We start from the raw sequence: 24,047 nt of genomic DNA on the forward strand, positions 1-24,047 counted from the left end.
TAATTATTAATGTTTCTTATAAGCCTTTAGGTTTAGAACGTATTTCTCGATATTAAGACCTTTTACTTTCCTTTCTTCTACCACTCAAAATCCTAAATGACTTTGAACACTGAAAATAATTATGCCAGGTGGCAATACTGTTCTTTGAGCTGTCAGGATGAACAGGTGTTCTGTTTGTCAGTTGTCTCCTCTCTTTTCTTACTGGTTTTCTTTCTAATTAGCTATCAATGAGAGAAACCTGCTACATTTAAAACCTGAGAATGTTGAGTCTATTTTAAGAAAATTTTTGTGTTTTTAGTTTTATCTGTCTTGTAATTAAATTTGTTTTTAGTTTCCTTAGTGTCAAATTGATTCGTTTACATTGCAGTAGGCTACAAATGTAGTGGGAGTTTCTCATTGTAATAAAATATGTTTGAACTCTTCTTTCAGAGTTTGTTAAATAATAGTTTATTTTATTTTATTAACAGGTTTCATTGTTGGAAATGCTGGCTTGGCAGAAACAATATTACAGTTTGTCATAGCGTATGGAATACTGCTATTTACAGTTGTATCAGTGTGTGCTGTGTCTACAAATGGAGCTGTTGAAGGAGGTGGAGCATATTGTATCCTTTAGTCTTTGCTGTATTTCTGTCCAAAACCCACAAATATTAAAAATTTGAATGTTTAGATGCTTTTGTTTCTTTGTATTAAATTTATCATATAAAGGTAATGGTATTTATAATATTTATCTTACAAGAAAAGATGAAAAAGAATATGAAATATCTTTAGAGCATCACGTTTTGGTCTGCTTGTGGTACAGTGTTGCTGAAGTGCACCTTTTCATCGCCCTGTAATATTCACTTAACGCGGCAATACTTCCTTTTCTTTTATATCTTTTCCGAAGCAGTGAAATATACAGGTGAAAGCACCAAATTGCAGCCGTTCATAAGAGTTGATCAATCTTTCACAAATGCTTTCAAATTTCCTGTGTTGGAGTTTTCCACAAAACCATTTGAAAAATTCTTATAGAATTGTCTTGCTATTTTTTTTCATTGTCCTCTTGCAATTATTTGAACTGAGTGTCTTCAAAAGGTTCTTTGGTCTATTGACCAGTGAACAGACTTGCTTTCGGGTTTTTGGAACTTACTGGGAGGATGTTTAGATGTAAATAAGTGAATGCTCAGCAATTTACATTTAAGACTTTTGCAAAATTCTTCATAATCTACTACTTTTAGTTAGTGACTTAAGCAAAGGTGTGGTTAAATCTGTCAGAGTTTTGTGCACAATTTACTAATTTATTTATTTTTCCCTTCCTTTCCTTACCAGTAGTTAATGAGTCTCTCTTCATCCAAATTTTCTGCAAATAGTGTTTGTCCCTAGCACAGCTGTGTCACTAACACAGGAAACAACAGTACTTGATGTAGCTGTATTGCAGTCATAATGTCCACAGACATTCCACTTATATCTTGCATAGTCCCTTCCTGTCGTGATGTTTATCATATTTGAATATATTTACTTTCTGTTAATAGCGTGTACCACATGAAGGAAGGAAAATTGTTACCATTGTGCAAAAGTACTGTTTTTTAAGACTCATCTTCGAAGTGTCGTCATTGAGTTGCCATTCATTATGACTGTGCATCACATTCAGTGCATTCATCTGACTATATATGTCTTTGCAGTACCTGAGATAACCTTCCGTTTAAAGAATTGGTCCAATTCTTTAGTCTTATTATGAAATGTGAACATTTTGAAGGAATCCTATAGATACTTCCACTCTTTTAAATGTGACCCCAAACATTCTCTTTTATTTTTCCACTCTTCTTGGGTGTCATCTTGTGGTTTGAAGAGGACATGCTTGGAGGGCAGTTTTCTTCCTTCAAACTGGGTGGTTTTTTCCATCTTCAATTGAGTATTCATTAGAACTAACAAAAACTGTTTCTGGAGGTGCAAGAACAGGAAATTCTTGATGTGGTGCAGAGTGAAGTGCAGAGCATATATAATACTGTGTACAATTTTTGGTTGTGTTCTTCACGTAGACGCCGAAATAACAGCCATTAGCGTGATTTATGGGCTCCCTCCAAATCATCGGCAGTACAAATTCCATAAAACTTGTTTTTCCACCCATCAATAGGTTGGACGTGGAGAACACACTGTTCAGGATACATGTGATGTCCATCTATTTCCTCTATTTCCTGGTATCATATATTACAAAAAAAGGCATTTTTTATAGGTGGTATAATTGAATACTTAATCTAAGCAAATGAAACTTCGCCGCTAATATAGCAACCATTACCTTCGTGCATTAGTCTATGTCTAAAATTCCCCACAATTACTTTTGTTACTAAATTAACATGCCACATGATGTGTCCTACCTTCCTAGTCACCCACTCTCCCTTTATGACATAAAGTTCTTTTCTCTACAATTCAGTTCTTACCACATAATTAATAACACAATCAATCTAACAAATCTTCTGCACTTTTTTTGTTACATCACATTCCAAAAACAACTGTTCTCTCATCTATACTGCTTATTGTCCACGATTCACTTCCATATAAAACAACACTATAGACAAATACTTTCAGAAAAAGCTTGGCCTCACTTAACTTTACTGTTTCATTTACTAATGCATTTCCTGATTTAATTCTGCTATATGCCATTACCCATGTTTTACTGTAGCAATTTTCGTCATATTTCCTCCATTAATTCCATTCAACTGATCATCCATGTCCTTTGTCATCTTTGATAGAACTACAAAGTGTTCAGCAAACCCAAATGCTTATTAAACATTTTGTTTTATTCCTTCTCCTTGAATTTATTTCCGGTTTTCCAAAGTCTTGTAGTTTCCTGACTGTTTGTGTAGTGCACGGTTTGAATAATGTTGGGGATAGTCTATATACCATATCTCTGAAGTACTGCCTCCTTTTCATGTCCTCTGTTTCTTACTACAGTAGTCCTGGTTGTGTACAAGTTGTAGGTTACTATTTACTGCAAGTAGTTATCCCTACCACCTTTAGCATCCAAAGAAGTGTATCCCAGTCAACATTATTAAAAGCTATGTCTAAATCAGCAAATGCTATAAATGTAGGTTTGTATTTCTTTGACCTGGCTTCTAATACTAGTCATAGGGTGAGTTTTGCCTTGTGTGTTCCCACATCTCTAAGGAACGTAAGTTAACCTCCTTCCTGGTCAGCATCTATCAATTGTCACATTCTTCTGTAGATAATCTGTGTTAATATTTTGCAACCATGGCTAAACTGTTGATTTAGTAATACTGTCACATGTAGGCAAAGCCCAAGGATCTTAATATTTTTGAGGGAATGTCATCCACTTCATTTGCCTTTCAGTGCTCTGTCAAATTCTTGTCACAGTGTTGTATCTCCTATCCCATCTTCATGTACTTTCTCATCCCTTTCCATGATATTGTCTTCAAGTGTGTTTTCTTTATAGCCCATCAGTATATACTCTACACATTTCAACTTTCCCTTCTTAGTACTGGCTTGCAATCTGATCTGACGTTCATACAGCTGCTTCTCTTTTCTCCAAAGGTTTAATTTTCATATTTATGTCATCTGTATGCCCTTTCCTTCTTTTTAATTTTGCACTTTCAGTCAGTATAATTTTTTCAGAATTCTGTAGCCTATTCCTTTTTTCTTCTTAATTTGATATATTTTGCAAACCTTTCATTAATTAAATTTAATTATATTGCATGTTATCCAAGAAGCCCTACTGGCTCTTGTCTTTTCTGTGTTGTTGTTTCTCTCCTGCCTTCACTCTTACGTCTCTCAAAGTTACTCTTCTGCTGTAATTATTTCCCACATTGTGGTATGAAGCTCATGATCACCAAAACTTGCTCCACTGCCCTGTATTAAATGCCAGATCACTTAACATTGGAATGAATGAATGTGACGCTGTCGATGGTGATCACTCTGTGACAGTAAACTGTGAGAGCAAAGTTAAAATGTTGAGGAAATACGGAAGCGTCCGATCCCACCCGTCGGCTTTGACCCATGACGTCACAAATATGGCGGAAACGACCATAAACGACAATTCCAATATGGCGGATATAAAATCGTTGCATACGTATCATAAAGACGAAAATACATCGAAAAACAAACACACACACACGTTTCACAAGAAGCCTAATGACTCTAACGGGACAAGCGTGGGAAATTGGGGGTTTTGGGTGGGGAGAAACTAAATATAAACAAATTTAGCCACCCACCCCCATACAAAACCACGCAAGACGACGAAAAAAATCGATATCACAAAACTCACCAAATACCACAAAACACATTATTATCTGGAATCGGACACTTCCCTTGACCTATATAGATCTACAGTAGCTCCCGATCCCATAAACTGGGATCGAACACTTCCCTTGACTTATAAGCTCAACAGCAGCTCCCGATCCCATCTCCCAATACAAAAATCAAAATACACCTCAAAACATTACGAACAAACACTTCTCTTCACCTACATATATCTACAGCAGCTCCCGATCCCATAAATTGGGATCGAACACTTCCCTTGACCTATATAGCTCAACAGCAGCTCCCGATCCCATCTCCCATTACAAAAACCAACATACTCCACCAAACATTGAGATTGAACACTTCCCTCCAACTATATAGCTCAACAGCAGCTCCCAATCCCATAAATTAGGATCGACCACTACCCTTGACCTATGTAACTCAAAAACATCTCCCAATACGAATACCAATAACAACCTTCACAGCCACAAATTTCAATGAAACACTTCCCTATACCCCAATACACAACACATACGCCAAAAACAAAAAAATGAGAACTTACCACAAGAAAGTTCCAGCCCCACAAACTAGATTGGCCACCACAATCACACACAAATGCACACGCAAACACACACACACACACACACACACACACACACACACACACACACACACACAAACCAACGAAAAAAATACTGAACCAAAAGAAAAACCCAACCCACGCACACCTCAACCCCCTCCCCCCCCCCCAACCTCAAAATAAAAAACCCACAAACAAAAACCAAATGCAACATAAAACACATCTCAATCACACACTACAACTCAACAAAAACTTCAACAAAATAGATCCTCTACAACTAAAACAAAAAACAAACACACTCCCCCTCCCTCCCCCCCCCCCCACCTTAACAAACACTATACAACAAAATAAACCACCCACCCCACCCTGAACTGCAGCACTCACCCTCCTACCCAGCCCACCCTAACTAACCACTTTTGGCCTATACATTTTACCCACAGCCCTTAAGAAAACCCGAACAATACAATAGCCCTCTGGGACACTCTTCCGCCAACAGTACTCATCTAAACGAGGCTGAAGGTTGGAAGAGCGCCTCTCCCCCCTCTCAGGAACTGACTTAACCGCCCCCCACATCCCCTCTATTGTATTAGTACAAGCCCCTGTCTCATAATTCTTAAACTCTAAACTATGGTTCACTACTAAATGATTAAATCCCCTCTCACCCAACCCCCTATAAGAAGAAAAAGCATCAGAAACTATTGTGGACCCCGGCTCTATATATTCCTCAATTAACCCCACTAATTCAGCCTTCGACCTCCCTTCCACAACCCTAAAAACACATTCGGAACCCCCACCCCCCGGAACAACAGCCCCCCACACCCAAAGACCAGCCACAGACTTCCCCCTCCCATACTTCCTTTTCCCAAACTGTGACTCGTCCACCTCCACAACCACCCCATGCCCCCCCCCCCCCCAACTTACCCCTGTACTTAATAAATTCCAAACACACTTCACGACAAAAGGAATACCAATCTAAAACAGTCCTCTCACTCACACCAGTCTCATGCGCGCAAAAACTCTGTGGGGATCTATAACAAAAATAATATGTAACAAGCACAATCTCACGCATGCCCAACCTAGACTTCTCGAACCAGGTACCGCGCCGTATGGAACGCCATATGTCATCTTTGCGACAGCGCCACATGTAACCGTCCCTGGTCCGAGAGGCCGGAACTTTAACCAATTTCATTGGTTCACGGCACACACCGCACTTCACGACCTCAGCAATTAAGCCAAATAGCTGTAGGAATTTAATCAGCTCTAAAGCTGTGTCCCCCATCATAGCCCTCAACCGAGAACTATTAATCTTGTCTTTCATATCCATTCCTGAACAAAAAACCACAACCGATTACACTTAATAACAAACCCACCCGACGTACAGCAATCATCACTACATTAACCATCACACAAAACCGTTAACTCACTGATACAAATTCCGCTTCAAAAATACGCACGCAGCACTCACCACTGAGCAACAGCAAACTGAGCCCAACACACCAAACAAACGAAAACCATGAACATACCACCAGAGGGCACAACAAACAACAACACGATGACATCTACAAACACGCCACACTCACAAACCAAACTCCGCGCCGTAATGACGTCACACACCACAACACCCTTACGTCACGGGTCAAAGCCGACGCGTGAGATCGGACGTTTCTGTCGACCCAATGTTGAAAGAACCAGAGGTTGTTGAATTTCAAGGAGAGTGGTAGCCATTGACTGACAGAAATGGGGAAGAAATAGAGTAGAAGAGAACTGGGTATACAGAATGAGATTTTCACTCTGCAGTGGAGTGTGCACTGATATGAAACTTCCTGGCAGATTAAAACTGTGTGCTGGGCCGAGACTTGAACTCGGGACCTTTGCCTTTCGCGGGCAAGTGCTCTACCAACTGAGCTACCCAAGCACGACTCACGCCCCGCCCTCACAAGGTTCATATCAGCGCACACTCCGCTGCAGAGTGAAAATCTCATTCTGGAAACATCCCCTAGGCTGTGGCTAAGCCATGTCTCCGCAATATCCTTTCTTTCAGGAGTGCTAGTTCTGCAAGGATCACAGGAGAGCTTCTGTAAAGTTTGGAAGGTAGGAGATGAGGTACTGGCAGATGTAAAGCTGTGAGGATGGTGCGTGAGCCGTGCTTGGGTAGCTCAGATGTAGAGCACTTGCCCGCGAAAGGCAAAGGTCCCAAGTTCGAGTCTCGGCCCGGCACACAGTTTTAATCTACCAACTGGGTATCTTTGAAAGGTGAAATAGTGAAGGAAGCAGAGGAACAAACAGGTGGAAATGCAAGACTGAGTAGAAATCCGTGCCTAACACACAAGATATGAAATTCAGCTAACAAAAGGAGGAAATATAAAAATACAGCAAATAGAGCAGGCAAAGGAATACAGTTTTTTTAAAAAAAAGGAGATTGGCAAAAAGTGGCAAATGGCAAAGCAGGAATTGGTAGAGGGCAAATACAAGGGTGTAGAAGCATGCACGACTGTGGGGAAGCTACATGCTACTACCTATAGAAACTTTAAAGAAATGCTTGGAGAAAAAAGTGTGATTACTGGAACAGCATTGCAACAGGTAGGACATTATTTGGTGCTGTTACTTGTGTAGAATGCACATGACACTCGTCTTACAAAGTTTCTCTCTGCATTGTAAGGGCCTGTTGAGGGACCTCCAAGTAGCAGTATGACTCCTAAATTTGTTCCAAGTGTTTGTTATGGATTTTATGTTTGGGTATAAATCTGATTGTTCCATGCACTGTGTTGTTTATTACTGAGGATATATGCATGTTGATCTCTACATGGTTGCACATTGTCATCTTGTAAGATGACATTAACTTTTTCACTGCCACAAAGTATTATAGAAGCTTTAATGATGCCATCTCTATAGATGTGTGCAGGCACAGTTCCATATGGGAGTATCTATCTACATCTTCACCTATACTCTGCAAACCACTGTGAGGTGCATGGCAAAGGGCATGTCTCATTGTACCAGTTTCTTCCTGTCCCATTCACGTATGGAGCATGGGAAGAATGATTGTTTGAATGTCTCTGTGCATGCAGTAATTATTCTAATCTTATTTTCACAATCCCTATGTGAGCAATACCTAGGGGGTTGTTGTTTATCCCTAGAGTAATCATTTAAAGCCAGTTCTTGAAACTTTGTTAATAGACTTTCTTGGGATAGGTTACATGTGTCTTCAAGAGTCCACTAGTTTAGTTCCTTCAGTATCTATGTGACACACTCCTACATATTAAACAAACTTGTGACCATTCATGCTGCCCTTCTCGGTATACATTCAATATCCCCTGTTAGTCCTATCTTGTACAGGTCCCACTCATACGAGCAATATTCTAGAACCAGTCTCGTGAGCGATTTGTAAGCAATCTCTTTTGTAGAGCAATTGTACTTCCCCAGTATTCTGCCAATAAACCGAGGTCTACCACCTGTTTATCCATGACTGAACCTATGTCATCATTCCATTTCATATCCCTACAAAGTGTTACAGCCGGGTATTTGTACGAGTTGGCCGATTCCAACAGTGACTCATTGATATTATATTCATAGAGTACTACATTTTTTAATTTTGTGAAGTGCAAAATTTTACATTTCTGAACATTTAGAGCAAGTTGGCAATCGATGCACCACTTTGAAATCTTTCAAGATCTGACTGAATATTTATGCAGCTTCTTTCACATAGTACTTCATTATAGATGACTGCATCATCTGCAAAAAGCCTGATTTTGCTATTAATATTGTCTGCAATGTCATTAATATATTTCACAGGTAACAATGAGTTGTGGCTGTTCTGATCCCACTTTGTCTATGGTGAAAATTATCCTTTGTTGATCCACAGTCCAGTGTACAATTAGTGCTCTCACTGCAAATATATTCACATGCTAAGAGCAGTGAGAATGGACATGTGGCTGGTCACTTTGAATAATACAATCCTTACGAATCCTTAGACACACTGCTTTCAACATCAGTTAATTTTCCGGCGACATAATGTAGTAAAATCTTAACTCGAATGGGTTTAAATCATTTTGAGGTATAGCCATTGCCCATCACTGGATAAACCACCTGCCCCAATTTAGGTTGGAAATTGTTATCCGAGGAAGCTACACATAAAAAATACCATCAGATATTGTTACCATAGTTTATGAATAACAGTAGAGTGAATGTTAAATGAAGCAGGTGGTTCAAAAATTTATCACTCCACAAGAGACATCATGCAGTGAACAGCACATCTAGTCTTGGCCTCAGTTCGGTTATCAGGAGTGTTTACATATTTCTTTAACTATGCCATATCTAGTTGAAACCATTCATGGATGATTGTATCATTTAGAGCTACTAAATTCTGATGATTTGGATTCTACATTTCAGCCATAATTCAAAATAGTCCCAGAAATTTTTGTTTAAGATAAGCTGATTTAACAGACCGGGAAAAATTGCATGCAGGCCTGTGAACATGGCTGTAGTCATCTTGGAAGACAAGAGGGTCCACATCTTACTCATCGTGGAGATGTAATATGTGTAATACTTGGTCACCACAAATGTTTAAATAAAATAAATATTGCTTTGTGATCACAGTACCTGAAAGATTGGACCGAGGTTGTAGTACAAAATGCCCCCCACAAAGAAAAGAAGAAGAAGAAGATAGAGAAAGATCCCACACTGAAAGTCTCCAGTCAGCTGCTACCCAGTTTATATGTTGTATGACCCATTGGTGATTTGCCGCTGTAAGTTAACATACTCTTAATGTGCATTGCATGGAGTTCCCTACATAACATGATGGGGAATCTTTTTTATGACACTATTTGTACTGTGTTACACGGCTGTGAGTGGTACACCATTCCATGTAGACATGTAGAACAGCCTGTGGTGATACACCAGGAAATCAGGCAACTTCATTCACATTGTGATCTACATCTACATCTACACCCATACTCCGCAAGCCACCTGACAGCGTGTGGCGGAGGGTACCCTGAGTACCTCTATCGGTTCTCCCTTCTATTCCAGTCTCGTATTGTTCGTGGAAAGGAGGATTGTCGGTATGCTTCTGTGTGGGCTCTAATCTCTCTGATTTTGTCCTCGTGGTCTCTTTGCGAGATATACGTAGCAGGGAGCAATATATTGCTTGACTCCTCGGTGAAGGTATGTTCTAGAAACTTCAACAAAAGCCCGTACCGAGCTACTGAGCATCTCTCCTGCAGAGTCTTCCACTGGAGTTTATCTATCATCTCCGTAATGCTTTCGCGATTATTAAATGATCCTGTAACGAAGCACGCTGCTCTCCGTTGGATCTTCTCTATCTCTTCTATCAATCCTATCTGGTACGGATCCCACACTGTTGAGCAGTATTCAAGCAGTTGGCGAACAAGCGTACTGTAACCTACTTCCTTTGTTTTCGGATTGCATTTCCTTAGGATTCTTCCAATGAATCTGTCTGGCATCTGCTTTACCGACGATCAACTTTATATGATCATTCCATTTTAAATCACTCCTAATGCGTACTCCCAGATAATTTATGGAATTAACTGCTTCCAGTTGCTGACCTGCTATTTTGTAGTTAAATAAGGGAACTATCTTTCTATGTATTCGCAGCACATTACACTTGTCTACATTGAGATTCAATTGCCATTCCCTGCACCATGCGTCTATTCGCTGCAGATCCTCCTGCATTTCAGTACAATTTTCCATTGTTACAACCTCTCAATACACCACAGCATCATCTGCAAAAACCCTCAGTGGACTTCCGATGTCATCCACAAGGTCATTTATGTATATTGTGAATAGCAACGGTCCTATGACACTCCCCTGCGGCACACCTGAAATCACTCTTACTTCGGAAGACTTCTCTCCATTGACAATGACATGCTGTGTTCTGTTATCTAGGAACTCTTCAATCCAATCACACAATTGGTCTGATAGTCCGTATGCTCTTACTTTGTTCATTAAACGACTGTGGGGAACTGTATCGAACGCCTTGCGGAAGTCAAGAAACACGGCATATACCTGTGAACCCTTGTCTATGACTCTCTGAGTCTCGTGGACGAATAGCACGAGCTGGGTTTCACACGACCATCTTTTTCGAAACCCATGCTGATTCGTACAGAGTAGATTTCTAGTCTCGAGAAAAGTCATTATACTCGAACATAATACGTGTTCCAAAATTCTACAACTGATCGACGTTAGAGATATAGGTCTATAGTTCTGCACATCTGTTCGACGTCCCTTCTTGAAAACGGGGATGACCTGTGCCCTTTTCCAATCCTTTGGAATGCTACGCTCTTCTAGAGACCTACGGTACACCGCTGCAAGAAGAGGGGCAAGTTCCTTCGCGTACTCTGTGTAAAATCGAACCATCAGGTCCAGCGGCCTTTCCTCTTTTGATAGATTTTAATTGTTTCTCTATCCCTCTGTTGTCTATTTCGATATCTACCATTTTGTCATCTGTGCGACAATCTAGAGAAGGAACTACAGTGCAGTCTTCCTCTGTGAAACAGCTTTGGAAAAAGACATTTAGTATTTCGGCCTTTAGTCTGTCATCCTCTGTATCAGTACCATTTTGGTCACAGAGTGTCTGGACATTTTGTTTTGAGCCACATACCGCTTGGACATAAGACCAAAATTTCTTAGGATTTTCTGCCAAGTCAGTACATAGAACTTTACTTTCGAATTCATTGAACGCCTCTCGCATAGCCCTCCTCACACTACATTTCGCTTCGCGTAATTTTTGTTTGTCTGCAAGGCTTTGGCTATGTTTATGTTTGCTGTGAAGTTCCCTTTGCTTCCGCAGCAGTTTCCTAACTCGGTTGTTGTACCACAGTGGCTCTTTTCCATCTCTTACGATCTTGCTTGGCACATACTCATCTAACGCATATTGTACGATGGTTTTGAACTTTGTCCACTGATCCTCAACACTATCTGTACTTGAGACAAAACTTTTGTGTTGAGCCGTCAGGTACTCTGCAATCTGCCTTTTGTCACTTTTGCTAAACAGAAAAATCTTCCTACCTTTTTTAATATTTCTATTTACGGCTGAAATCATCGATGCAGTAACCGCTTTATGATCGCTGATTCCCTGTTCTGCGTTAACTGTTTCAAATAGTTCGGGTCTGTTTGTCACCAGAAGGTCTAATATGTTATCGCCACGAGTCGGTTCTCTGTTTAACTGCTCAAGGTAGTTTTCAGATAAAGCACTTAAAAAAATTTCACTGGATTCTTTGTCCCTGCCACCCGTTATGAACGTTTGAGTCTCCCAATCTATATCCGGCAAATTAAAATCTCCACCCAGAACTATAACATGGTGGGGAAATCTACTCGAAATATTATCCAAATTATCCTTCAGGTGCTCAGCCACAACAGCTGCTGAGCCAGGGGGCCTATAGAGACATCGAATTACCATGTCTGGGCCTGCTTTAACCGTGACCGTCACCCAAATTATTTCACATTTCGGATCTCCGTCAATTTCCTTCGATACTATTGCACTTCTTATCGCTATAAACATGCCCCCCCCCCCCTTCACTGTCCAGCCTGTCTCTGCGGTATACATTCCAATCTGAGTTTAGGATTTCATTACTGTTTACGTCTGGTTTCAGCCAACTTTCTGTCCCTAGTACTATATGGGCACTCCTGTACATGATAGCTCCTCTCTGCCATTTTTTCACGTCTCCATGTTGACTTGTCTTACTGTGCTGATTCCAAACAATGAGCTTGCTATGATTTAACGTAAACAGTGGAGAGTCACATCACCACGAGGTACCAGTTTTACATTATGTACAGCATTCCAAAGTGATCAATGTGCTCTTTTAAGAGGGATGACTAATATTTTGTTTTTTAGCTTTCTTTAGTTTGTTTTAATACCAAATTGCATCAAAGGGAAGGGAGCATGTAAGTACGGTAAGGGTCTGTGTGGTATTTGATAATCCTCTTTTGCTCCCGCATCATGCTAAATGGGCTGCACCTCAGGGAACTTTGTTGGTTTTGGCTGTGTATGAGTCTGGGGAATGTTGATTTCTGAGCTGCAGACTGTAACCATAAATTCTGTGCATACTTCATTGACCACTGTACAGCATGGTGATGGAGTGTTGTATGCCACGAGGAATGTGAATATTAGCTTAATATCCTGGATTATTAGGATGTTACGAACTGCTCTTGTGAGATGTCCATGAAGTGTACAAGAACCAGTAAAAGCACTGCCAGCAGTTCAGCTGGGCTGTTGAATATTGCTAACATCCAACCTATTAAGGGAAGCTGTGACTTCTAACCCTTCTGATCACACACATAGTGAGATCAGATAACAGAAGTAGAGTTCATATCAAGTGTTAGAAAATTTTTCTAATCATTGAGAGATGAGAAGGTCTAGTAGAAAAGTTGTCATGTTTCTCCATTCAGGAAGCTGTGTGTGGAAAAACAGGATCCCTGAATTTGGTGAAGGACTCCAAAATAGGACATAGCTTGTGGAAACTGCTACTCCACATCAAGCAACAATGGTGCTGAATGTGAAATAATGTAGTGAGTACCCAGTCATCATGGAGCTGCACAGCACCCTAAATTTGAAAAAAAAAAGAAAGTGTTGTGAATTCTAGGAACATAATATAGATTCCTACTTACTGTAAAGAAGACATGTCAAGTTGTAGACAGGCACAATTAAGACACTTGCATAAAGCTTTCGGCCACAGCCTGTGTCAGTAAGAGTGAGTTTCCTACCTGGAGTTTCCACTGTTTGAAGGACATAACATACATAGATACTAGAAAATTAAAGGAAGAATGGTACTCTAATGGCATGACTGTGTGTAATGTCATCAAAAATGTCAGTGGAGAGCTGCAGAAGACACCTGCAGTTGTTCTGATTTCTACTAGTGTGTGTACTGTATTTTAATCTTTACTGTCATCGTGAAATGCTAAGCAGACATAAAATGCAGAGAACATAAAAAGACAGTGTCCAAAGTCATTGGCCTCTCAGCCCTAGTTTTATCTGACAACACGTACACACTCGCTGTGGGTTCTGAAGTGTGTCTGACAGAACCACATAGCCTCTCATCCAATACACCATCAGTTTTAAATTCCCTAATTTGCTGGAACGATAAGGGAAATACAAATGCTCATTTCACCCCTGAGATGGCTTGTGTATTGTAGTGGAACATTGTTTCTCGATGCAAGTGGAGGAACTGAAGCTCCTAGCCCATGTAAGATCCTTGTGCTTATATTTTAATCACCTGGTGCTAGAGATCTATATCATCCACTGCAAGGATGACCTTACTGGAAATATGAACAGGACCAAAAGAGGGATGACTTTGTCTCTCATACCATTGTGGAGTGAACTACCCTGTGGTCCAGTGCAGGTGCATGTTTTGGTTTAAATACTTACTGGTGACAGAAAACCTCACAGCCTTTAGAACAGGAAGGGAAAAAACTGCATAAAAAAGAGGTGGCATAGGTGTCTACAGACAACACCTTGGAACATTGCACAGACAATGGCTGCTGAATGCCAGCCAGAATCCACTATTCTGTCACTGCCTTGTAACCATGGAGACAGTGGGCCCCGGATACAATAATTCTGGTTCATCTAACTGTTCTTTCTCTATTTACGAGCCTCAGTTGGTACTGTCTGACGCTCATAATACTGCGCGTGGACATGACCAAAACCAATACAGCATGAATGGTCGACCATTGCTTGGTCTGAACTTGAGAAACTACTACTACTACTACTACTACTACTACTACTACTACGAGTTTAATGTAATCAGCCAACCTCATGTTCCTGTGTTATTATTTTCTTCTTCTTCTTCTTCTTCTTCTTCTTCTGTTATCCTTGTTTTGGAACATTTGAGGAAATTTATGGTATTTTACAGCTTCTGTCTCTGCTGTCTGTTCTTCTCTCCAGTTAGTAATATTGCTCTCCATCTCAGTTCGTCTGGTAAATGACGATTTGATTTCATGTGACAGTTAATTGTAATACTCTCTGACATAAAGTTGTCTGCTTTGTTAGAATGAGGGTCAGGAATTTTTACGTGCCTTGAGATGACTGGGTGTTTGTGTTGTCTTCATCATTTCATCATCATTCTTGCACATGCCAAAATTGGACTGAGAAAAGATTGGGAATTTGTACGGGTGCTGATAACTGTGCAGTTGAGTGCCCCACAATCCAAACTTCATCATCATTGTTATAATGAAGCACATAGATTGTAGCATCATGGTTTGTATGTTGTTGCTTTGTTATCCTGAGTCATAGCAGTTTTTCATAAAGGTATTAACTGTTATTAAGGATTATTGAAATTTCTATCTGTAAACAGCACAAGGACTTCACTGGAGGTACTGGAGGCAGCCTTCACCAGACTGTCATTACATAAATGGTTATTTATATTGTCTTTAGGACACAAATGTGAAATTACATAGTTTTTACTATCATCTAAATACTGGTTAATAAGGTGACTATTTTTATGAAAGTTCTTTGATTGTACACTATTTAGGGGTCTTGTTTGTTAATTCCATCACAAATGTGCAGTCATAAAGTAAGCAGGAAGAGTTTGTAGGTTAAATATTTTTATTTATTTATTTCATGTAATCAGTTGTCTGTAAATGATTATTTCATGTTCGATGTGATAAATGAAAGATAGTGTGTGATGCAGGGATAGTAGAGTGAACCAAATCATATTGATCAGTAATACATTCTTGCTCATATAATTAAAGACCAAGCTTTCTTCTTAACAGAAATTAAGTTATGATCAGCAGGACACTGGGACCAGAATTTGGAGGTGCTATTGGCACTCTAATGTTCTTTGCAAACATTGTTAGCAGTGCTCTTTACATTACTGGTTGTGCGGAGGGATTGGTTGAAATCTTCGGTCCTTCAGGTAAGTGCCCAAATTCCAGTTCTATTCCCTTTTTATTCTGTGTTGTACCTGCCAGTAAAGGCACCCAATATAATTCTGTACTAATAGATAAAAAGACTGATGACTTAACAAGAAATATATTGATTATTCATTGTGGAGGTCAGCATCCTGATGACTACTGGCGCAGGATATGTATGTGTGTCTACAAAAGACACATTATAAAGTTTGTGATACCCTTGTGCCAAGGGGTTACAGCCACCACGAAAAGGACGTCATCTGCAGGGCAAAATCTAAAAGAGGAGCAGCATTTGCAGTGTCAGTGTCTGGGAATCATAGTGTTGAATTTTAATTCCTATTTGTCATCTCCCCCCAGACCCCTTGAGCCAGTTGTCTAAGAAGCTATCAATAACTTCATATCACAGTCCCACACACTTTCCTACACTGGGAGGATTTTAATGTTTATCATTAGTTACAGGGCACCACTACCCATCTACCTGTGGGATCAAGCTATTGACAGACTTTTGCATGCTATGATCTAGATCTTTCAAACATGGGGCAGAACATGCACTTCAGCACTGCAGTGGGGCCATTCTCTGCCATTGATCTTTCATTATGCTTCCCTGACCTCCTATGCGCTACTCGCAAGAGCAAGGCCTCAGACTTGGCCAACTGATTTGGCTCTTGTTTGCTAGGTCAGTGGTGTATCACTTAATGGTCTTATTACTCCCCTCGTCGCCCCTTTGCCCCCTCCAGTTTCGAGTAAACCACCCATAAAGTTCATGATCCACCATCTACTCAAAGTTGATGGGGTCAGTAGATAATTGAACCCTGAGTATTTTTTGTGAACACTGAGTATTTTTCATAATCACACATGTGGTGTACAAATGCTAATTTTGCGAGGACGCAAGAAAATAAATTCGTGTGACTACCACCTATGTCTCCATAAGGATTATGCCCTTGAATGAAGGTGTTGCTAGGTGAGCCTCTCCATCAGATGGTTTTCTTGGTGCTGACCTCGGTTGGATCTGGTTTGCGATTGGGCCTTAAGTTTTCACCTCTGGTATATTCTCCAACTCTGCATTAAATAAACACATGGTCCCCATTGTTGGGTTTGACCTGCCACCAATTTTCAAAACTTACCAGAGGTGCAGATAGTGCAGGGAAGGTCACCCAGTGTGGTACCTTTGTGCCTTTCCATCTGTGCACCCTTCCATTTAATAAGGTAATATACCCAAAACACATCACAGTAGCCATCCCATTGTGCGGGGGAGGGAGGGGGGGGGGGCTTTTAGTACCTGCGCAGTGGTAGCGCCCTGACCACATGGGGATCACACTTCTGGTGCCTGACCTGAAAACTCCCCATGTATACCAGAGAGTATGTGCCCATTGTGACGGGGGCATGGGGACTCTGAACAATGGATTACTGGCCAGGTAGCTGTTGTTGAGGTCAAGTGGCACCCATGGGGAGAGCAGATGAAGTTATCTTCTGCTGGTGGCTATATGGCCCCAGCACTCTCTATGAAAGGACAGTCCTCTTTCAGTACAGGGAGGTATGACCCAAAAATGTTTCCTTCCCTTGTGATGCAGTGGGAGAAACATAGGGCTAAACGGGAAGCAGAGTAATACTGGTAACACCTCCCTTCAAGGGAGAAGCAGCAGCACAAGCCCAATAATGAGGCTTCCCCGCCATCCTGGGTGGCTTTGTCCCCTCCTGCTCACTCAGTCAGACCCAGTTTTTATGGATGTCACCCCATCCTTGTCAGTGATGGCCACTGACCCAGTGACATGACCTACCCTCAGCTTCTTTATGTCTGATGTGGACCCTCACCTCATGATAATCCAGTGGAATTGCAATGGATATCTCTGTCACCTACTGGAAATACAACAGGTTGTTTCCTCTCCATCTGTGTTCTTTCTTGCTCTTCAAGAAACACACTTCCATGATGACCACTGTTCAATGTTTCATGGTTATTGGGCATTCTGTCAGAACCATGACGGCCCCGAGATAGCATTTGGAGGGGACTGCACTTTGTCTTCCACTGGTGTCATTAGTGACTGGATCCCCATTCGTACCAACCTTGAAGCAAAAGTGGTATGAGTGTGAACGACCCCAGCATTCACCATTTGCAATGTCTCTCCCCCTCCAGGTAGGCCACTTCCTTGTGTTCAACTGCCTACCTTAATACAGCAACTCCTGACCTCATATCTCCTCCTAGGGGACTTCAATGCACATTACCCCCTGTGTGTGAGTGCCACTTTGACAGGTAGGGGCCTTCTAACTGACCAACTTATTACAGACTTTGATTTGTGTCTCCTCGATGATGGTTGTCATACCCATTTCAATGCCACTCATGGCATGCTCTCATCTAAGTCCTTGAAGGAAATGTCCTCCCAGCAAAAGTTAGTTATGGTGTATAGGTGTTCATATTCTGAGGAAAGAAAAAGAAAAATATGAATGCCTGCATCCTGTTGACATGGTGACCAATCATCCAGAAGTCACTGCTGTCACCTCCTCCTGCCTAACTCAGTTTTTTCCAAACCAGTTCTACCATTACTCCTACTCTGTTGGTTCCTGCAACACCATCATTGCGAACCATTTCCCATACCTGGGCAGAGAAGCAGCTTTCTACTTTGGTGTCTACCAGTAACAGGCCTCCCTCTTAGGGCTCCTCTCCCTGGAAACCCACAAATCAGAGGCCCGACACCAGATAATGGCTGAAAAAGCCATGGCTCTTCATCCATCTCCACACCTACAGTGGATAAGCCCACACAAGAATCTGATGATGATGATGATGATGATGATGCGGCGGCTATTCTGGTGGCCCTGGAGGTGCCTGTCTCCACATGCCATCAGATTCTGAGCCACTGTTCATTGACATTGTCCCATCTTAACTGGGACATGACTAGTCTTCCTGGCCCCTTCACACCTTTAGGCCACCCTCAACATGATGATCCAGTGGATTCATAATGTATACTGCTGTCACCTGCTGGAACTGCAACAACTAATTTCTTCTTATTCTGCAGTCTGTATTGCCCTACAAGAAGCTTACTTCACTGATGACCATTCCCCAAAGCCTTATGGTTACCATGCATTCCGTTGGAATTTTTCTGGCCGCCGGAGGGCAACTTGTTGGATCTGTGCATTGGCTCACACAGATGTTGTTAGTGACTAAATTACTCTCCTTACCAAGCCGTTAGCAATAACATTTTGAGTGCAGATTATTCCAGTGATCACCATTTGTAACATTTATCTCCAGGCAGGGCACTGACTTCTCTTGATATGACCACCTTAATCAAACAGTTCTCCCCTGCTTTACTGCTTGGAGATTTTAGTGCTCACCACCCACTGTGAGGAAGTAATAATTTTTATGGTAGGGGTCAACTGATCAAACAGCTTCTTTTTGATATCGATCTATGCCTCCTTGACTATTCCTACCCACTTAAGTGCCACTCTTGACACCATTTTGGCTATCGTTGTTACGATCTATTCCCCAATCTTGGTGGTGATCCTTATGACAGTGACTGCTTCCCAATGACCCTGACCCTTCCTTGTCACCACTTGACTGACTATTTACCATGATTGGATCTTTGAAGAGCCAAGTAGCAGTTATATACCTCTGCTGTCACTTTCACCCATTCTCTGTCAGATTGCATCTGGGCAATCACCTGTGTGCCTCGGGTACTGCTATTCCTCTTTCTACAAGGGACACTGCACTGCCGGTCAGTCCTGTTATGGACCAAAGATTTTTCAGTAGCTATTCTGGATTATCATAGTGTCCTGCAGTGTCTCAAGCAGCATCCTTAACAGGCTGCTCTTCTCACTTTTAAGTGACTTCGTGCTAAGTCTTTCTATGAGAAGGAATGCTGGGTGCTCTATGTCTCCTCCTTGGGAATGTATGACTTTCCTTCCCATGTGTGGTCCAAGCTCCATAGTCTTCTGGGCCATGAAAGATCAACCTTTCAGGGTTGTCTTTGTACTGAGGTGTTAGCTTTTGCTGAACACCTTGTGACCCACTTTGTGACAGTCTCAATGCTCTCCACTTTTCTAACACAGAAAGGACAATTTGAAGAAATTCCTGTATGTTTCACCTCCTGCCAAGCGAATTTATATAATGAACCTTTCACTGACCAAGAACTGCTTCATGTTCTTGTCTCATCTTGTGAGACAATCCTAGGCCCCAATTCAATTCGTAATTAGATGGTCCAACATCTGAATTTTTCTCAAAGGTTACAGTTTCTCAGGGTCTTGAACTGTATTTGGCTTGAAGATGTCTTCCCTCCGAAATGGCAAGATAGTATCATTTTCGTAATCCTTAAGCCAGGCAAAAACCCAATGTCTATTGACAGCTTCCAACCAATTAGCCTCTCCAACATGCTTTGCAAACGGCTTGGAAGGATGATTGTTCACTGCTTATGCAGGACCTTTTGCCCCCTATCAGTGTGGTTTCTGGAAGAAACAATCCTTAACAGACTATCTGGTTAGGTTGGAAACAGCAGTCTGACAGGCTTTTTCTAGATGCTAACACCTCATTGCAGTCTTTTTCGACATATATAAGGCAAAATCACATTTTACTTATCTTCTATGACTGGTGCTTTCGAGGCTCCTTACTGAATTTTATTAGTCAGTTCTTATTCCACCAGGTGTTTCAGATTAAAGTTGGTACTTCACTCAGCTCTCCACAGGTTCAAGAGAATGGCATCACATAGGGCTCTGTGTTGATTGTCACACACTTCCTCATTTCCATCAATGGGTTAGTGACCTCTGTTGGGCCGCAGGTCACACCTGCACTGTATGTTGACGACTTTTGAATTTGGTACAGCTCCAACTTGGTAGCCTCATCTGAATACCAGCTCCAAGGCTCCACCTAAAGAGCCTGCACTTGGACCCTGCCCATGCTTTCCAATACCTGCCTACAAAAACATGGGTGAAGCACTTCTGTCGCCATAACATGGTCCATTCTGACCCAGAACTGTACTTGGGTTCCCAGCACTTGGACATTGTTGCACATTCCTGATTTTTGTACTGCATCTTTGATAAAAAGGTAACTTGGCTACCCCATATTTATCAACTTAATCCTAGCTGTGTGCTGAAGCTTAAAATTCTCTGCTTTCTAGCCCACACTCCTAGGGATGCAGATCATGCTAGTGTTCTTGGTATCTACTGGGCCCTGGTCTCTTTCCAAATAGACTATGGTTGCCAGGTTGGTGGCTTGGTGGCATCTTCGGCTTTGAAAGTGTTAGACCCAATTCGTCATTGCAGCATTCGATGGGACACTGGCACCTTCCGAAATGGTCCCCTAGACAGTCTCCTTGTTGAAGTGGGAATCTTACTGTTTCAGCTCCCATGGTACTAACTGTTACTTATGCAATCACCATGTACATCTACATATGTATTCTAGAAGCCACTGTATGGTGGGTGGCAGAGGGTATGTTGTACCCTTACTACATTTTGCACCATTTAGAAGTTGCTACTATTCATCACAACTACTTGAAATTTTGTCAAAGTCATCTTATATATTTTTACAGTCACTTAACAATGACACTTTCCTGTACACCACTGCATCATTAGCAAACATCCACAGATTGCTGCTCACACTGTCTGTCAGATCATTTACATATGTAGAGAATAAGAACAGTCCTATTGCACTTCCCTGGGGCACTCCTGATGATACCCTTGCCTCTGATAATCACTCACTGTCGAGGACAACATATTAGGTTGTATTGCTTATGAAGTTTTTGAGTCAATCACATATCTGGGTATTGACTCCATATGCTTGTACCTTTGTTTGGAATCTGCCTGTTGCCCTTTATCCGTGGTTCACAGGATAGCATGTAAAAAAAGGGCAAGCAGAGTTTCTCACAAGCGATGCTTTCTAAATCTGTGCTGATATGTGGAGAAAAGCTTTTCCACCTCAAGGAAATTTATTATATTTGAACTGAGAATATGTTCAAGAATTCTATAGCACACCTACATGTTCCTCATCCTCCAACTTACCACATTCTTTTTGCATACTAGAGGCACCAACCATCAGACACATGCCCTTGGGTGGAATTACTAGCTGGGATGCACCTCACTGCCCTCTACTGGGAACTTTACCTTACCTCTTTAGAATGTATTCACCTGTTTTCGGACGCACCCCTCATTGGTTAGTAACCAGGCTATGAATTAGGACCAATCTATTCCATGGCCCTAAAGTTTCAGTTACTCCCATGACCTTTTGGTGCCTGTTCCTTTCAGTTCTATGAGCTTATCTGTTGATACCATCATTTACACTGACAGCTTGTAAGCTATGGCTAGGATGGAGTATGCTTTCATGTCTCCTGTCAGATAGGAACAACATTGGTTACTGGAAACGTTTAGTGTTTCTATGGCAGAGCTGATAGCCATTAATAAAGCCCTGCATTTTATTAAACAAGCCTCCAAAGACTCCCTTGACCATGTTGTGATTTTCTGTGACTCAATAACAGTTTCCAGGCCGTTGAACATTCTTATTCTTTTCACCCTGTGATATCTGCTACTCATGACCTTCTCTCTGACTGCAGTCATATTGCCTGCTCAGTTATCTTTCTGTGGACTCCATGCCATGTCCATATCCCTGGGAATGAACTGGCCAACTGTTTGGCTAGAGAAGCAATTATTCACCCTACATTTGTTTTGGTGATCCCAGGTGCAGATCTGCAAGTGTAAATAAGGTCTCTTCTCAGTCAGAGATGGAAAAACATATGGTGGGCTACTACCCCCTCTAATGAACTCATCTCTGTCAAGGAGATCACTGCTGCTTGGCACCACTCCTTTCGTTCCTCCCAGAAGCAGTTGACCATCCTGTGTCACCTCTACATCAGTTGCACTAGGCTCACGCATAGTTTTGGTTTATGTAATGAGCCACCCCACATCACAGATGCAGAGTCTTACAAGCAAAGCAGAGTCTTACAAGCAGTCACTCCTTCTGGGCCTTCATGCTAACCATGGTCTTCCAAATTAGTTTTTTCTAAAATTAGTGACCATTTATGGACAGCTGAACTGGTTCTCCAATTTATCCCTGAAAGTGGTTTTTATTTGTAGATTAAGGTTTTAAACTACCTTCAGGATGGGGCGGTTGGGGTTGGGGCTTCTACCCCTGCATACAGGTTCTGGGGGATCCTTGGCTCCTACCTCCTGTGCCAACTGCCACTTTCAACCCTCTTTTACTCCATTTTTATTGCTTTTAGATGCAGTTTCTCTTTTTGTGCTGCACCCTGTTTCCATTTTCTGTTGAATAGTGGGTTCCCTTTAATGCCTTGGCTATGATGGATCAGGGATAGGATGGCTGTGGACGGAACGTCTCCCATCACATGCAGAGCTCCGCAGACTCCCATCTGCTGCCTTACCTATTTCTCATCTTGTTTTCATTATTAATGGTCCAGCTGATGTCCATTACATTTTTAGCCTTTTCACTTTTACATTTCTGAATCTCCATATTATAATGCATTCTTTGCTCTGTAACTGTTTTCATCCTTATTTGGACTGGTGGGGGTTGGATGCGGGTGGAGTTTTGATCACCATGGATGAGCCTTAGGAGATCCCTTGTCTGCTCCGACTGATCTACCTGCTTGATGAATATAATTCTCCATAAATTATTTCTCCTCTTTGCCATCAGAGTTGCCTTTAATACCTTGATTTTACTGCTCCTACATACTTTCATCATTTCATCAACTGAACACATCACTAACTCCAGATAAACTACCCCTGGACTGAGGAACTGATAACCTTGCTGTTTAGTCCCTTAACCCCCCATCAACCAACCAACTGGTCCTTTCTTCACTAGCTTCTTAAGAAAAATGTGTATTATTCTGCTGGCTATCAGTTCACACTGGAATTCTGGGAAATGAGCAGGCAGATACAGCAACCAAGGAGATCTACAATGAACATAATGTAACACAAGTGGTGTACCCCCGCAGTGTGTCATCTTTGTATAGAATCGAAGAGTTATACAACTGTTGGGTGAGGAGTGGCTGGTGATGTAGGATAATAGGCAGTGGTTGGTGAAGCCAGCTGTGATGCATCTCATATGAGCTACTAAGTTCTCTTGACATGTGCATAAATTGGGTATAGTCCATTAATGCTTTCAGCTCTGATTTTTTTTTTAACTGCACAAATTTCGAGTAGTAATTTGTTTTACAGTCTACAATTACACCAAGAAAAATTCTAAAAAAAAGTGTTTTTACTAAGTATATGAAAAAAATGACCCACATGATCATGTGGATTGGGGTTTATTAATAAAATATGTGCAGTATGCTTCACAAGTACACAGGACTATGAGTGACAGATGAACGGCATATTTATCTTGTCCTAATATAATTACATACTTATTATTCATCTACATGTCTCCTGGAATACAAATTTAAAAAAAAGTAAG

At 41.3% G+C, this 24,047-nt stretch overlaps 1 protein-coding gene and 1 non-coding gene across 2 annotated transcripts in view; one reads left to right on the top strand and one right to left on the bottom strand.

The window, feature by feature from the left end:
* Positions 1-24,047, top strand: part of LOC126248713 (solute carrier family 12 member 9) — a 126,431-nt gene that overhangs the window by 416 nt on the left and 101,968 nt on the right. Inside the window, exons 2-3 of the mRNA XM_049950012.1 lie at positions 468-602; positions 15,538-15,672. Of these exons, the coding sequence (XP_049805969.1) occupies positions 468-602; positions 15,538-15,672 (270 nt within the window). The remainder of the gene's footprint in view (positions 1-467; positions 603-15,537; positions 15,673-24,047) is intronic.
* On the bottom strand, positions 6,652-6,726 carry Trnas-cga (transfer RNA serine (anticodon CGA)). The gene has a single exon. It is a non-coding gene; the product is annotated as a tRNA-Ser (tRNA).

The sequence above is a fragment of the Schistocerca nitens genome, chromosome 3 (assembly GCF_023898315.1).
Source record: "Schistocerca nitens isolate TAMUIC-IGC-003100 chromosome 3, iqSchNite1.1, whole genome shotgun sequence".
Taxonomy (NCBI): Eukaryota; Metazoa; Arthropoda; class Insecta; order Orthoptera; family Acrididae; genus Schistocerca; species Schistocerca nitens.